Source organism: Diorhabda sublineata, chromosome 3, assembly GCF_026230105.1.
Source record: "Diorhabda sublineata isolate icDioSubl1.1 chromosome 3, icDioSubl1.1, whole genome shotgun sequence".
NCBI lineage: Eukaryota > Metazoa > Arthropoda > Insecta > Coleoptera > Chrysomelidae > Diorhabda > Diorhabda sublineata.
Window position 1 is genome coordinate 9,627,130 of NC_079476.1, and position 15,183 is coordinate 9,642,312.

General features: G+C 32.1%; 1 protein-coding gene across 3 annotated transcripts in view; it reads right to left on the reverse strand.

The window, feature by feature from the left end:
• Nucleotides 1-13,625, reverse strand: part of LOC130441244 (farnesol dehydrogenase-like) — a 38,378-nt gene extending 24,753 nt beyond the window's left edge. For 2 of the 3 annotated variants that reach the window (XR_008909597.1, XR_008909598.1), the window contains exon 1: nucleotides 13,464-13,612. Coding sequence is in view for 1 of the 3 variants with exons in the window: in XM_056774830.1 (XP_056630808.1) it covers nucleotides 13,464-13,616 (153 nt within the window). In the remaining 2 variants the exon portion in view is untranslated. Of the gene's footprint in view, nucleotides 1-13,463 lie in introns of all 3 variants that reach the window. The other variant, XM_056774830.1, reaches the window with a different exon arrangement.
• Nucleotides 13,626-15,183: the final 1,558 nt, after the last annotated feature.

The following is a 15,183-nucleotide window of genomic DNA, read 5'->3' on the forward strand; positions in this document are numbered from 1 at the left end:
TCAGCTATTTATATGTTTGGTTTTTAGTTTTTACAAGCTTTTATTACAAATTGTAACAATTTTCGACAATAAAGTATTTCTCTCTCTCTCTCTCTGTCTTTATTGTACCATTTCCTATTCCAATGACCCTGATGGAAAAGGCTGGATTATGTGTTCTAACTGCAAAAAATGGTCTCATGATGCATGTACCGTGGCGAAAGATGAAGATGAGTATTTTATTTGTGATTTGTGTTTAGCGTTGGACTAAGTATTTTTATTTTTGAAATTTATAAACGAATCTTACACCCTTACTTATTTAGTTTTCTAGCACAAATTTTCCAAGTCAAAAACTATTCAGCATGTTAAGTATCCCATGTTGTAGAAAATTTCCCAATATATAACAGTAAACTTGACGTTGTAGAAGCAATTTGTTACTTAAATCAATTTTAATTCAATAAAATCCTATTTACATGCATCTTTTGTTAAACCTAATTGAATTTGCAATCCTAACAACAAAATCTTTTTATATTGTCATTCAGCCCTCGGCGAGCTCCGTTCAAATCAATTGTAAAATGAAGTAACGAAATAATACTAATGAAATAAGCGCATTCTTTATTTAAGTACTCTAACAAAAAGCATTTTATTTTCTGTTACCCATGAATTTTTTGTACACAGGCAACAACTACCAAAATACTTCGTCAAAATCTAATGAAATATGGCTCGGTATTTGGTACATAAAACTTTTATATAGAATAACTAGGATATTCACCAGGTGCCTTATTATGACCAGGAAGAGAAAATTCAAGAAGTGATTTTGAAAGAGCGGGAATTTACCCTGACAACAGAGTGAAAATATTCTAACGAATACCATCAAATGAAAATCTCAATCTTCACATCCAATAACCTCCAATAAATGTCAATGTCTCCGTCATTGACCTACTCGAAGAATGGAGATTCGCCGAAACAGAAGAAAAACACTAAGGAGAAAAAATTCAATATAATAGCAATGCAAGCATTCAAAACCAACCAGTTGCGGGTCCTAGTGGTGCTAAGAAAAATATCGCTTCATGCCCTACTAAAAAAATTATGACCATATCCGGTGACTGCGACAGCTCTGTTAATATTTCCCTCCAATCACAGGGAAACCAAGATTTCAGAGAACTTGAAAGTGAAAACGAAGACTCACTAGAAAATACAAGAACTGGACGAAGAACTCAAAATCGGATTTCTATTTGAGAAAAAGTCTTATCCTGGAAAGATCGTGGAAATTATCCAGAAAAATGTAAAGTAATATAAAATAAAATCTCTTGCACCTAGTGGATTGTTTCAGTGGAAATAACCCACGCCTGACGACGTTATCTGGTACGCAGAAGAAGAAATCTGGCAGGTCATAGAGGAACCATTCCATTCAAGAGAGGTTTCTTTAAGATGCCGGAAATGGAAAAATACTCCTTCTAAGCTAGTCTTAGCTACAGTTTGGAATGTATCGATTATTTATTTTCATTTTTCATTTAGGATACAAATTGAGAAGAAAACTTATAAATTTTTTCAGGCAAAAAATGAAAGTTAAATTACAATAATTGAGCAAGTTTGTGGCTGGCTCGTTAAGATTTTATAAAGAAACATTAAAACTAGACGATTTCCAAGGATGCGGACCTACTGCTTACTTCTATTATTTCTTGATAATGCTTTTGATATTATGAATTCTCATAAAATAAGTGATTTTAGTTATAAAAAATTAGTTTGCCTATGTAACATTGATAATATAGAACTTTTCTTGGGGAAATTTGATGACTACATTTCAAATTTGAATCTTTCACGTTGTCCAGTTTTATAGTCAAAAAGAAAAGCTGAATTTACTAGACTACTTATTAGTATCTTCTCAGTTATTGGAATGTATGAGGAATATATTCATAATAAATTAAAATTTTTTCCACCTACAAACTAAATCAAGAGCATATAGAATTATTTTTCAGTTCCATAAAAGCACATGGTGGTTATAAAAATAATCCTACATGAAGACAGTTTCCAACTGCTTATAAAATTACAATTCATGCCGAAATAAGAGAAGGAGGTGTAGGAAATTTCGTTTCTCTAGAAGAAATTAATATTTTAAATATTGGTTCTAAAAAAAATCTGAAATTGATGTGATAAATGAGTCTATTTTAAATAGAGATAATAACTATCTTATTTAACACAATTATGCATTTGAGGCAAATTTTCTATCAACATTTAGTTTGGAATTACTGACATATAGAGCAGATTTTGGAAGTTTTAAAATAGGAAAAAAAATAAAATTTGAATATCATGTTTCTCAACTATATTTATTTAAAACCGAGGCACTGTCTTTTATATCCAAGCGATGATATGATTAATATTATTAAAAATTGTTGAGACGTATAACAAACAATGGATAGTTACCATTTTTAGATACTTTAGTAATTAGCAATAGTAATAGGTTACAATTTGATGTATTTAGAAAAAACACCGCTACGTGCAGGTACTGGCTGATTATTTTCATTGTATTCAACATAAGATGTCCAGTCTCCATTTCCAGGTACATCGGTTAATCCCCTTTCCACTTACCATCGAGAGATATAATAAAGAAAAGACCTTCATTGAGGATGTAGCTGTACTCAACGGTTATGATAAAAGAATTCTAAATAGGTTAATCAATCGTCATAGGTTTAAGAAATCTCTATTTCAAACCAGTTTTTTCCAAACCCAAAATAAAAAACAAGAGAAATTTGCTCGGATACCTGTCAATCCTCATTATACAGAAGAATTGGAAGGAATATTTAGCAGAGTAGGTTTTAAATTGGTTTATAAATGCAACAATACATTAAAACAATTGTTAGGCAATCCAATTTTAGAAAATAGTGGTATAAATTATCTGTGGTGATTGTGATCGAAAGTATATTGGGCAGACTAAGAAATCCGTTCTTGTTCAGTTTAAAGTCAGTCAGTCACAATCATAACATAAATATTAATAATGTAGAATTGTTAAAAAATATATCTAATAATAAATTGTTGGATCCATTTGAAAGCATTGAAATTGCTTACAGCCCACTCTATAGTTTACTGGTCAAGATATGAATGAGAATATTCCCGCCAAGGAGTTTTTTCCCGCTGGAATTAATTTACGCGGGAGAAAGAAACGTCTAATTATTGAGAGTATCAAACATTCCCCGGTGACTTCAATCGTTTCGACGAAAGTGACTCTTGCTGTCTTGTTAATATTTATTGCTGGTAATAAGCGATGATGAACATAATTATAATATAGAATCAAATAAATAGTAATGTCAATGGAAGATGTCATCGTCACCTCGTGCAGAAAAAATCAATAGAACAATGCTTTTTAAAACAATATCGAAAATCTATAGTCAAGTTTGACTGCACTTGCGATGAAATCAAAGGCAAATATTTTATGGCCGTTGAGAAAATCCATATACGAGTATGATCCCAGAAGAAAACACAAAAATTTTGGAAAAAAAATATTTATTTTTCAACGTAATCTCGTTTTAGATCCAAATACTTTTGCCAGCGATGTTGAATAAGTTCGGTACCTTTTGTATGATAAGAATCTTCATGCTCGTCAAAATAGCTATTAACTGCAGACATCACCTCTTCATTGTTGGAATATCTTTAAGCAACGAGCCATTTTTTCAAATCTGGGAGCAGAAAATAATCCGAGGGAGCTAAATCTAGCTAACAGGGTGCATGAGGTAGCATTTCAAACTTAATTAATTTTGGCCATTGCAATAACGGATTGTGCGCCGGTACATTATCTTCATGAAACAACACTTTATTCTTAGCCAAATGAGGCCGGTTTTGCTTGATTACTTCGCTTAAATGTTGTAATAAGTTCAAATAATACTCGCCGTTCATAATTTTTTTTTAAATAGTCAATGAAAATTCACCTACCCGCATCCAAAAAAACCGACGCCATGAACTTGCCTGCATATTAAACGGTATTTGTTTTCTTTGAAGCCGGTTCTCCCTTTTCAGTCTTTCGTTTTGATTGTTGTTTTGCTTCGTGTGTGAACTGATGGACAACGTTTCATTTATGGTTATGAAACGGTGCAAAAATTCGGCTTTATTTCTGTGAAACATTGTCAAAAACTCGATGGAAATATCTTCACAACGTTGTTTATGTTTCATTGTGAGCAAACGCGCCCACCTTGTGTACAGTTTTCTAATGTTCATATTTTCAGTTAATAAGCGATATTTGAAATACCTACTACGTCTGCTAGCTCGAGCACGATAATGCATTACGGCTTTGTGGATTTTCTTCAACATTTCTGGAGCCATCACCTCATTTGGTCGACCACTGCGATGCTGGTCTTCGCAGGTTGTACGGCCTGGTTTAAACTCCACTACCCAATACGATGATCCATTTTTCCCGTGTTTACAAATTCACGGAACACGTTCACTATTTATGGCTGCCAAACAAATACTTAACAACGTAGCATGTTCAAACTTGAAACATATGCTGTATAGGTTGTGTACCAATACCGTGGTATTTTTCAAGCAATTACCGTAATCTCTAGGGTAGGGTAGGACAGGTACTTCTGGGACCATCCTTCTGGTGTATAGTAAAGATTTCTTACTCATTGAAGCTGCGCCATTGTTATGTCTTTAGTCTTTGGGGGATGCTTTGAACTAACTTCTTCGTATCATATATATAAATAGGTAAGTTCTTCAGAATTAACGTTTATTAGAGATTTTTTAATAGCGATACCTGAATAAGGGGATAGCAAAATTTTCTTCCACCCTGGGTGTGTAAACCTCTACTCCACTGAGTGCAGTACTATTATAACAACACTTTCGTAAGTTTATAAAAATATGTGATAACCGTGTTAAATGTGACCAAAACTTTTTTATTCCTTATATTTTGCAAGTATCATTTTGAATCACATATTCTGTTAATTTTATAAATGACTCAATCTATTCTGCACATTCTAAGTTAAACAAAAACCAATACCAACCTCAATTCTTATAAACTTTGGAAACATACCATACCGAATCTTTCTATCACATGATAGCCATTTGTGCTCTATATACAATGATTCAGGACATAACTCTAATAATTGTCAAAACCCAGCAACAAACACACCTAATAAAGCACCATCAAAAATAGAATCTAGTACATCAAGCCTAACAAACATCTTCAACCAAACAACCAACAAACCAAACCAACCACTGACCTCTAACTGGACCTTAACTAATCCAACAATTATAAACAACCAAACAAAAGACAATCCATCATACATTACTCCTACCAATCTAGAACATGATAACCAATCCATAAACAATAATAAAAACGCAAAAAAACTGACAGTGTCAGCAGAAATTTATACGAATGCAGAGAATGAATTTAAAACGCACCCTCTCTGACACTCCACCCTCACCTACACCACAAAAAAAAGTTACGTTTCGTAAACTAAACGAACAAATAATCAAAAAAAAAAACAAGAAAGTAACATATAACAAAACGGATACCCAAAAATAATTACAATAAATTAATGGAGTCAGTACTACTATTATTCGAAGAAGAAACGCAAATTTTAAGTTGCGCAAAAACAGTTGATTTCTTCGAAAACGCAATAGGATCAAAAGAGCCACTAAGTATGTCAAAAATATATACAGAAGACACAAAAAGCTTTCTAAAATTCCTTTAAAACCTACATCCATATTATAGGAACAAAAGAATGAAAAGCATCAGTACAAGGATCAGAAAAAAATTATGGACCAACTAAACCTACACCCATCATTCATTGCATAAGAAATCGAATATTACCCCGAAACGTCAATCAAATCATCTCAGGAATAATATCTAAGTCTGAATCAATTCTACAGTGGAATCTAAGAGGACCACAAAAGATTCGAGATGTTTAAAAACCTACTCCTTGGACTATCCCCCAGCATAATATGCTTACAAGAAACGAATTCTGAAAATCAGCATTATTACAATTTAAAAAACTATACCTGTTTCTATAAAAACCGTATATATAATGAAAAAATATCTGTAGGTGTAGCAATATATATCCACAACACAAAACACATCTATTTAACCCTAAATATCATAGAATTACGACCCGAAGTTAACATGGAGTTTAAATGGTAACATGGGAATCCTATGGCCAGTTTCCTCAGAAACATACGGTATATATCATCTCTGTACATACTTCCAGACCGAAGCGTCGATATATCAGAACTAGAAAATGTTCTAAAAACTATTCCGACCACCCGATTAATCTTAACACCCACAATCCCTATGGGGATCAAACCTCACTATAGCTAATGGTAAATCGATAGAAAACATAACAAACTCCCTAAATCTCAACATCTTGAACCACGAAAGACCAACAAGGCTCGACATACATAAAGGGAACAAAATCAGCCATAGACATCACATTCTGCGAACTAGCTACCCCCTACATTAACCTGGGATGTAATACCATATTTATTTGCAAACGATCATTTTCACATAAAGATTTCATATTCATCAAATTGCTCTGAGAATAGTAGTTTACCAAACCCAAAATGGAACCTAGGAAATGCTAATTGGGCAAAATTTAACGAAACAATTTAGACTAAAGTTAACACTACAAACGACGTGCCAATCACAAACGTAGAAATTCTTGAAGAAACCTTCACATCTACTGTTATAGAAGTGGCAATAACACATATAGGATATAGTAAAATATTAGAAAACCACAAAGTACCTTGGTGGGACAAAGATTGTCAAAACGCAATCAGAACATATGAACACTCCTTTAACAAGTTTCAACAACATAACTCAAAAGAAAATTTGATCAAATATGAAAAACAAAGAGCTCAACCAAGATATATTATGAAAAAGAGTAGACGCGAATCATCGACTAAATTCGTGTCTACAATAACATCCTCAACCCCATCATCCTTAAACCGGAAGATGTCAGGAATTGAACAACCACCAATAATTTCATTCTTAGTTATAAATAATAACCTTCTCACAAAATCAAACGAAATAGCAGAAATATTAAGCTCTTAATATGAGCATAACTCTAATAATTGAAACTACGACCTGACATTTCTACAGAATAAAAAAGATATCAAGAAAGAAATATTAATAGATTTTATTGAAACTGATAATAATCCCATCAATTACCCTTTCAACAAAACAGAACTTTATGAAGCTTCGAAATCACAAAAACAGACAGCTCCTGGTCCAGACCAAATACCTGTAATATTCCTACAAAAACTCTCAATCACCACCAAAGATTACCTATTAAAACTATTTAAATACATTTGGATTAATAAAGTCTTCCCTTCAAGCTGGCGCAAAGCCTTAATGACTTCACTTTTGAAACCCGACAAAACGAGAACCAAACCAGGCTCATATTGACCAATATCTTCAACTAACAATCGTAGACTGCTCTGAAATAAACGAAGTATTGGCCAAAAAACAAGAATGCAGTATTCATTGATACCTCTAAGGCATACGACTTAGTCTGGAGACCCAACATAAACTCAAAATTACATTATTGGGGCCTAAGAGGAAACATTTCACACTTTATTAACAATTTTCTTGCCGATAGATACTTCCAAGTAAGAATAGATAAAAGATAAGAATAGATTAAAGATAAAGTTCAGTGCAAGTGGCATAGTGAGTGGAACAGATTGCAGTCGAAAAGTCAAAAGTACAAAAACGAAAGACTAACTAACAACTTTCCAAACATCATAATATCTCTACTTAACAATAATTGTAATACCACAAATTTAATCAAATATCTAAGCGATACTCAATTGTATCATAATTTGTGAACAACTGCTATGTCATTAATAATATATTTCCGCATAGCGAAATGATACTTTTAATTCATCGCCTACTATGATACAAAAAAACAAATGTGTTTTTTATGTAAATAAACAATTCAAGATTGATAGAACTGAAATTTGATAAATTTATCACATGGCTGTTGAGTAAACTCAACCAGCACTCAAATGTCTTCAGTAAATATTAACCCTCACTAAAATAATTAACTGAATGAAAAAATTATGAAACTTTCACTTTACTAATATTAGGACCCCTTTAAGCTTCAATTTGAAATTATCTGAAGGGTTTATCACAAACATAAAATCATGCTCAAAATACGAAAATAACAAATGGTTCATATTACTTATTGTGAAATTTGTCGCCCGGGGTGGTTCTTCCCTAGCGCTTATTTCCACAACTTCATTGGTTGCACTTTGACATTATTGAAAAATGTCCGCTTTGTTGGTTATTTTGGGTGTTTTTTTTTGTAAACTAATTGATTGTTCTACAAAAGATCGTTAATTTTTTGTAGTTTCCAAGTCGACTGATTTTTATAACGGGTATTATATTAGTAAAAGATTAAATAAAATTACCATAATTAACAATTATTTCAAAAGACACATTCAAAATAATCATAGTTAAATAAACGTGTAAGAATTGTTTATCTACACAAGTCTACACTACCAGTCAAAAGTTTTTACCCACCCCATAATCTATTCAATAAATTTTTAAATAATACACTTTGTCAAATGTCTCCGTTATTTCTTGTTGGTGCAATAACTTAAAATTTGCAAGTACTGAGTGCTTTGTTTGGTATTCTTTAATGTGAATTATTTTTCGGAGGTTATGATTGTGATTTAGACTCAATTAGCCAGGCGAGACATAAGAATGTGCTGTAATTTATATTTTTTGAACCAAGATATCTTTTTGTGAAGTTCATATAAGTGTTGGAATCTACTCGCAAATTCAGACTTGTAAGTTTTATAATGGGTAAAATCAAAGAACTATCAGTTGAAACTTGTGCATTAATCGTAAGTCTTCATAGTCTTGGTAAAAGTAACCGTACTATTGCCGTCTTATTAAAAATACCTCGACATACCCTGAACTGCAGCATGAATAAATCTGCATCCACCTGGAGCTTTGGTGTCAGAAAACGTTCAGAGCAGCCACAACCGCTGAAGATAAACTATTGTATTGATTAGTGAACGTGATCGAGCTGCTATCTGTGGCCCTGTTAGCCCACAGATAGCAGCTCAGATCAATGAATCTAGGGATCTGCCTTTGAGTACTGCTACAATGAAAAGGAGATTGAGAGAAGCTGCCTTTTCTGAAGGTTTGCAGTGAAGCAACCTCTTTTGAGACGTCAAAATAAAATTAATACGTTGCAGTGGGCTAAAGAATATGAAATTTTGACGCATAAAGAGTGTGCAAAAGTTTTGTGGAGTGATGAGACAAAGTTTGAAGTTTTTGGGTCAAAGAGAAGTGTGTTTGTGAGGAGGTCACAGGAAGAACGGATGTTAGATCCATGTGTAAATCCGACTGTAAAACACGACGAAGGTTCAGTATTGGTTTAGGGATGTTTTGGAAGAAGGGCGACTGGAGACCTGGTAAAAATTGAAGAAATTTTGAAGAAAGAAGGTTATAACAAAATAGAAGGGAAATGTATGACATTTTGGCCAAAGCCTTATTAGCAGAAAATTCATCTGGAATCTGTGCAAAGAGTATTGGAAAGAATTGGAAAGGAAGTTTGTAATGAAAGTAATGATTTGGATGTCACAGTCACCAGTACTCGACCCGTTTGAGTTGTGGGACAAATTTGACAAGAAAATCAGAAAGCAGTGTCAAACTTTCACTCCACATTTTTGGAATATACTGGAAAATGGAAGGAACTAAATATACAACGATAATTTGTCGAAATAGTTACTGACAATGCCAATTTATCAAAGAGAAAACACTTACATGAAGCTATTTATAGTAGAAAAATATTGAATTAGGCATAGAAAACGAAAACTAACGAAATAATTATCATTTTGAAGAATAATTTCCCGAATTCCGAATGCATCTCCAATCTTTTCTCTTTGGCTTCCACTGATCTCTGTACTAACTGGAGGCGCTGGCTGCACGCCAAATGTCAATATCAAATTGAAAACATTGTTATTGGTCTATTTTTGTTTTCTTTGTAAACGGTCACAGTCACAATCAATACTAACCCGAATTTTGTTATTCACAATTCTCTTTATAGAAATATTGAACAAATAGTACCTAATTTGGAGAAAGGCTATTATCGCGTACACATAGTTTAAAATGCAGTCATGCATGTATCGATTTTTTGAGAAATTGATGCTGTAACTAAAATTTAATCTGTGTTCCTGCAGCCCTACAGAAGCACAATTTGTTGATGCTATTGAAGGTGAATGGTATGACTTGAAACGATATGTTATACTAAGTGGCTTTCATTGTTTCCTCGTCTGTACAACATACTTTTGGATTGAAAAGCTTTGAGTCCTTATTTTTTTGGTTTAAAGGAGGATTGTCCTAGACATATTCGAAATATTTTGATGATGAAAGAAATAGGAAAAGTTCAAATGTTTTTGCATTTTGTAAGCCATTTCTATTATAATTTTCTGTTAAACAACTTTTAGGGAAGAATATCACAGAAGTAGATGTGTATAATATTATATCGACTCAAAAATCAGCACTAGTACAGCAAAACAAAATATTTTTTTGTTATGGAAAAAATATATAACTAAATTCCCCCAGAGAAAGTTATGAAATAATTTTTTTTTGTTATTTATCCATAGATGGATTTTAATTAAAGCAATTGGTTGTTCAAAATTTCAATTCTAAACAAGAAGCTTCCTTCAATTACTGTGAAACAATATTAATTAGAAATTCACGAGAAAAATGTAGTATAGAAATGGACAATCTTGTCTGTTGCAGCGATATCTCCTCACAGGATAATATAGCTAGCTCGGTTTTTTTATTTGATTTCTGTATAGCTGTAGAGGCCGAAGCGAAAGAAATTTCGGGCATTATTAGGAAAAAATTAATTAGATTAATCAAAATGTGATCTCATTGAAACCAGTTTACCTTCAGTCTCTGAAGAGGATAACTTGGTTTTCGAGTATTTGTGAGTTTTGATGTAGTGGTGGTGTGAATAGTGAGTTTAGTATGAATCGAAATGGTGAAAAGAGATAGAGAAGTACTATCTCATCAATAAAAAATGAGCTCTTGATTTAATTAATCTAAAAATTGATGATATGAAGCATAAGACACTTTTATCTCAGACAAAAAATTGTAAAAAAAAATGCAAAAAGTACCAAGAAATAAAGTTTATAAGTAACAAATATATCTTTGTCCATTTATAATTTTTGTGCTTAAAATACTATACTTTTTAGATGCTTACTATATTTTTATTAGATAATTCTGAAAAATATTGCATTTTTCTGAAAAAATTTTGGCAACCCTAATATTTCGGAGAAATTGTGCACAAAAATTGAATTACCCTTGATAGTGGTGTCATACGAAAACAAAAAATTTATATCAGAACAAATACAGACATTTTAAAAACTAACATGGTAGTCTAACATCAAGAATAAGACACCACAAAATTTCAGGGTACTAGACTAGGTTAGATCATGTAAAAACAAGAAATTTACCTAAACTATTACAGTTCTATACAAATGGCTTTTGACGCATGCGGACTTAAACAGAATCGCGATATATCGCCCACTAGACCATTATGCTGTTCTAGAAGTGCAGTAGATCTCTGTACTAACTCAAACGACAATGGTTGGCAGTCATAAGAAGCACTAATCGTGGTCAGAAGCAAGCGTCTTAAAACCGAGAACCTGCAACTTTAAATGTTTCATCCGCTTTCGAACAAAATTGCTATGAATCGAAAATGGCTTTTTTATGTATTCAATATACTTTTTTTTTCAGTTTAAAGCAATTACCTTTTCATATTAAAATATATTTGCTTTTGCTTGAACGACAAATATATTGATATAGAATAATTTAATTTTCGTTAGTATCTTTCTCATTATAAGTATAACGTCAACAAACCCTTGTCGCCTTGGATGTTTCGAAACTATTGTCAGCATAGGTTAGGTTAGATTAGGTTAAATTAAATTGCCTATATTTAATATACAAGTTATATTTGTATCCAGCTCATTACCCCCTTCCCTTTTTTTGTTTGGATCATTCCAGCTTCCTATACACTTTTTTCGTTACGATTAAGGAGAAAAAAATTATAAACAAATATAATTTTCACAATCTTAACATTAATAACCTAACTTTCAACTGATCCAACTTAATTTAACCTAACCTAATCTTAAATATAAAGCAAATAACTGAAAGAGAAAAAATCGAATTGGTAATCTACCATTTATTTTTACGTAAATTATCTCGTCACTCCTGATGAGAACATATAATATCTGTTAACCATATATTAAGTTATACAATATATATATGTCTTATATTAATGTGACTGTGAAGAATCATAAATTTACCTATTTAACTTCTAGTTACTACTGTATTCGTTAAGATTTATTGTAAACTAACCGTCCCCTGACGGGAGCCAAAGGTCTTACTTAAGAGATTCCATATGTCCCTTAGACACTTAGTTCCATCAAACTTATCAAATTACTTACCCTTACTTTTGTATATAATTAATAATAGCTTTTGTATGCAACAGAATTAATATTTAAAGCATAAAGACGCATTGTGGGTTCTTAATAGTCTTCACATACAACGAAAACAGTAGTCATAATATTGAGACCATTCTATTGATTTATATTTTATGTTAATACATAAATTTTACAAAGTTGTGAATTAAATTATTTAACTCGTATATTTCTTATTATATATGCAGAATAATTTAGTATCCATCCTTGACAAGATACTATGTTTTATGATAGAATTATTTGTGTTGTGATTTATTTCCTCACACCTCCCACTTTTAACTCTTTAAATCAAAAACTTACTGAATTTAATTGAAAATAGATGGCGCCTCCACTAGTGAATAGCGAAGGTCAAAGACATATATGTGGCGATATAGTGTACGCTTAGTAACAGGTAGACCTGTTTCTTAAAACTATTGGCAGCAACTGGGAGAGTAAAAGCAAACCGAACATTTCCGAGATTATTTGTTAGGCTTAGTAGATGTGATTAAACAAATAGTTTGAAAGTTCAGTTTCTAATATTTTCTGAAATTTTTAATATTCCACACGGCTGAACAGTGAAATTTAATCGCTTATTGTTTTCAATTTCAAATAGAAAGACCATATCATAGAAAATTCTAGTATATTCACTTTTTACTTAGACCTTTTCCTCGTATTATCCCACAGTTCTCAAATATTTCTAAAAATGTTTTTTTTGGCTATTTTAAATATTCTACTTCCAAAAGGATTTCAGCATAGAACTCTAAATCTAGGCTGAAATCAACTTTAATTTGGAAAATTGCAGGCTTGTCTTTTGAATGGCAAAATGAATTCTCATTTTATGGAAATAATTTAAGCAGGTAGGTACTGTTAACTATTCAAACGAGCCGGTTTACTCAAGTAATGATTGACACAGAAATATTAACTCAAATTTCGATTACATTTTGACATCGTGTAAAAGAGTTAGATTCCTCATGTATTTCAGTTCAAATTATACATGATATATAATGAAATGTACATACATTCAATCCTTCCTGTAACAATTTTTCAGCCACACTTGCCCCAATTCCTGCACTGGCACCAGTAACTACAGCGACTTTCCCCGACCACCTATTCATGTTAACGATGGACTTAAATGACCTAGACTGCCAAATAAGTTCATGCGCACCATACATTTATAACATAGGTGGAGAGCGGGGAGCGGAAAATAAGCGTCTAATTGAGAACTTGACCTCTAAAATTATAAATGGCAAATCTTTTATTAACTTGCTGATAAAGGAATTTCGAACTATTTTGAGAAAATTATATTAAATTGATAGCATTGGACCGAACTACAAAAAAATTGAAAATTAACGAGAAAAGTTGATTTATACTTTCTTTGGTCTGATGAAATGATATTTTTCTCATCTATGAAATAGTATATATATACAGGGTATCTATTTGAAAAGGTACTACCCTCCATATCAAGGTTCTTATAAAAAATTCAACATTATGGAAAGCCACATTTAATTTAAACGTGGCAATTTTTACATTAGTTGTGAATTTAATTATAATAACCATCTAATGGAGAGGACACAACCGCTAAAATATTGAATTGAAATGCGGTTTGAATATCTTATTTCGTAGGTTGTTCAATTACTTTTCCAAAATAGCAAATACTTGAGTCTTTCTACTTTTTTTCCAGTCTAGGATAAAACTGGTGATTAAACTAAAGTTTAAACTATGGTTTGATATCTAGTTTAAACCAAGAATAAACGGGATTGCGAGAAAGATTGCTCTATTCTATTGCTCATAGTTAAACAGAAATTTTTCTGCCAGTTGTAACAAATATAACCAAAATTTTTCCGATATTTGTTTTAAAGTTTATTTGTTCTAGAAAGTTGTATAAACAAAAATGAACAAAGAACGAAAAATCGTGCTATTTTTATGAAGTAGTATAACTACAAAGAAATAGTCCAAATAGAAAACTGATACGGTAACTTGGAAGAAGAAGGAACAAAATTTGAAGGAGTTGGCAAGGGAATTTAATGGTGAAAATAATAAAAACGGTCATGTTTTCGATAGAAACACAATAACTTTTTGTTCTCTTGCGTTGACAATGTTGTTCATCATTGTCGAATTTATCAAATATAAAGTGCAAATCTTCAATCATTCTACCAAAACCCTTCATAATATTGTAAAAATGTGAACAATATGGAAAAGTTAGGTTTGGATCCTCCGTTCAATTAAAATGAAGCTTAAGCTACTCCCAGACCGCAGATAATTTTTAAGCCCAACTTTGTCAGTAAACGCCTTCTATAAAACGTGAAAAAAAACGGTATCTGTATTTTCAATCGACATTTGAAGTCTAAACTCCACTTGTGAAATTGGGCCTTAGTACATATAAGGAAATCAAATAAAACCACGGAAAAGTTTCATTCATCAAGCAGTAAAAGTTTTTACTCGTTTAAAAATCGTTCTGAATCTATAAACGAGAGTTAGGCATCGATTCTTTCAGCAAATTGTATTCGATCTTTTTCGCCTCCTATCAAAAACAAACCAGAAATCTTGAAAAAGATTTACCATTATCTGCGAAAACAGTACAAGATACAGACGACACAAGATGCTCTCTTTGTCAAATATATGTTTTTCCAAGGTCCAAAAGAAGAACTTCTAGTATTGCTACCCCTTTCAAGACAAGCTAGACTGGAAGATATGGCGAATGGCCTGCAAAAATGTCTTGAAGACAATGGGATCAATTTA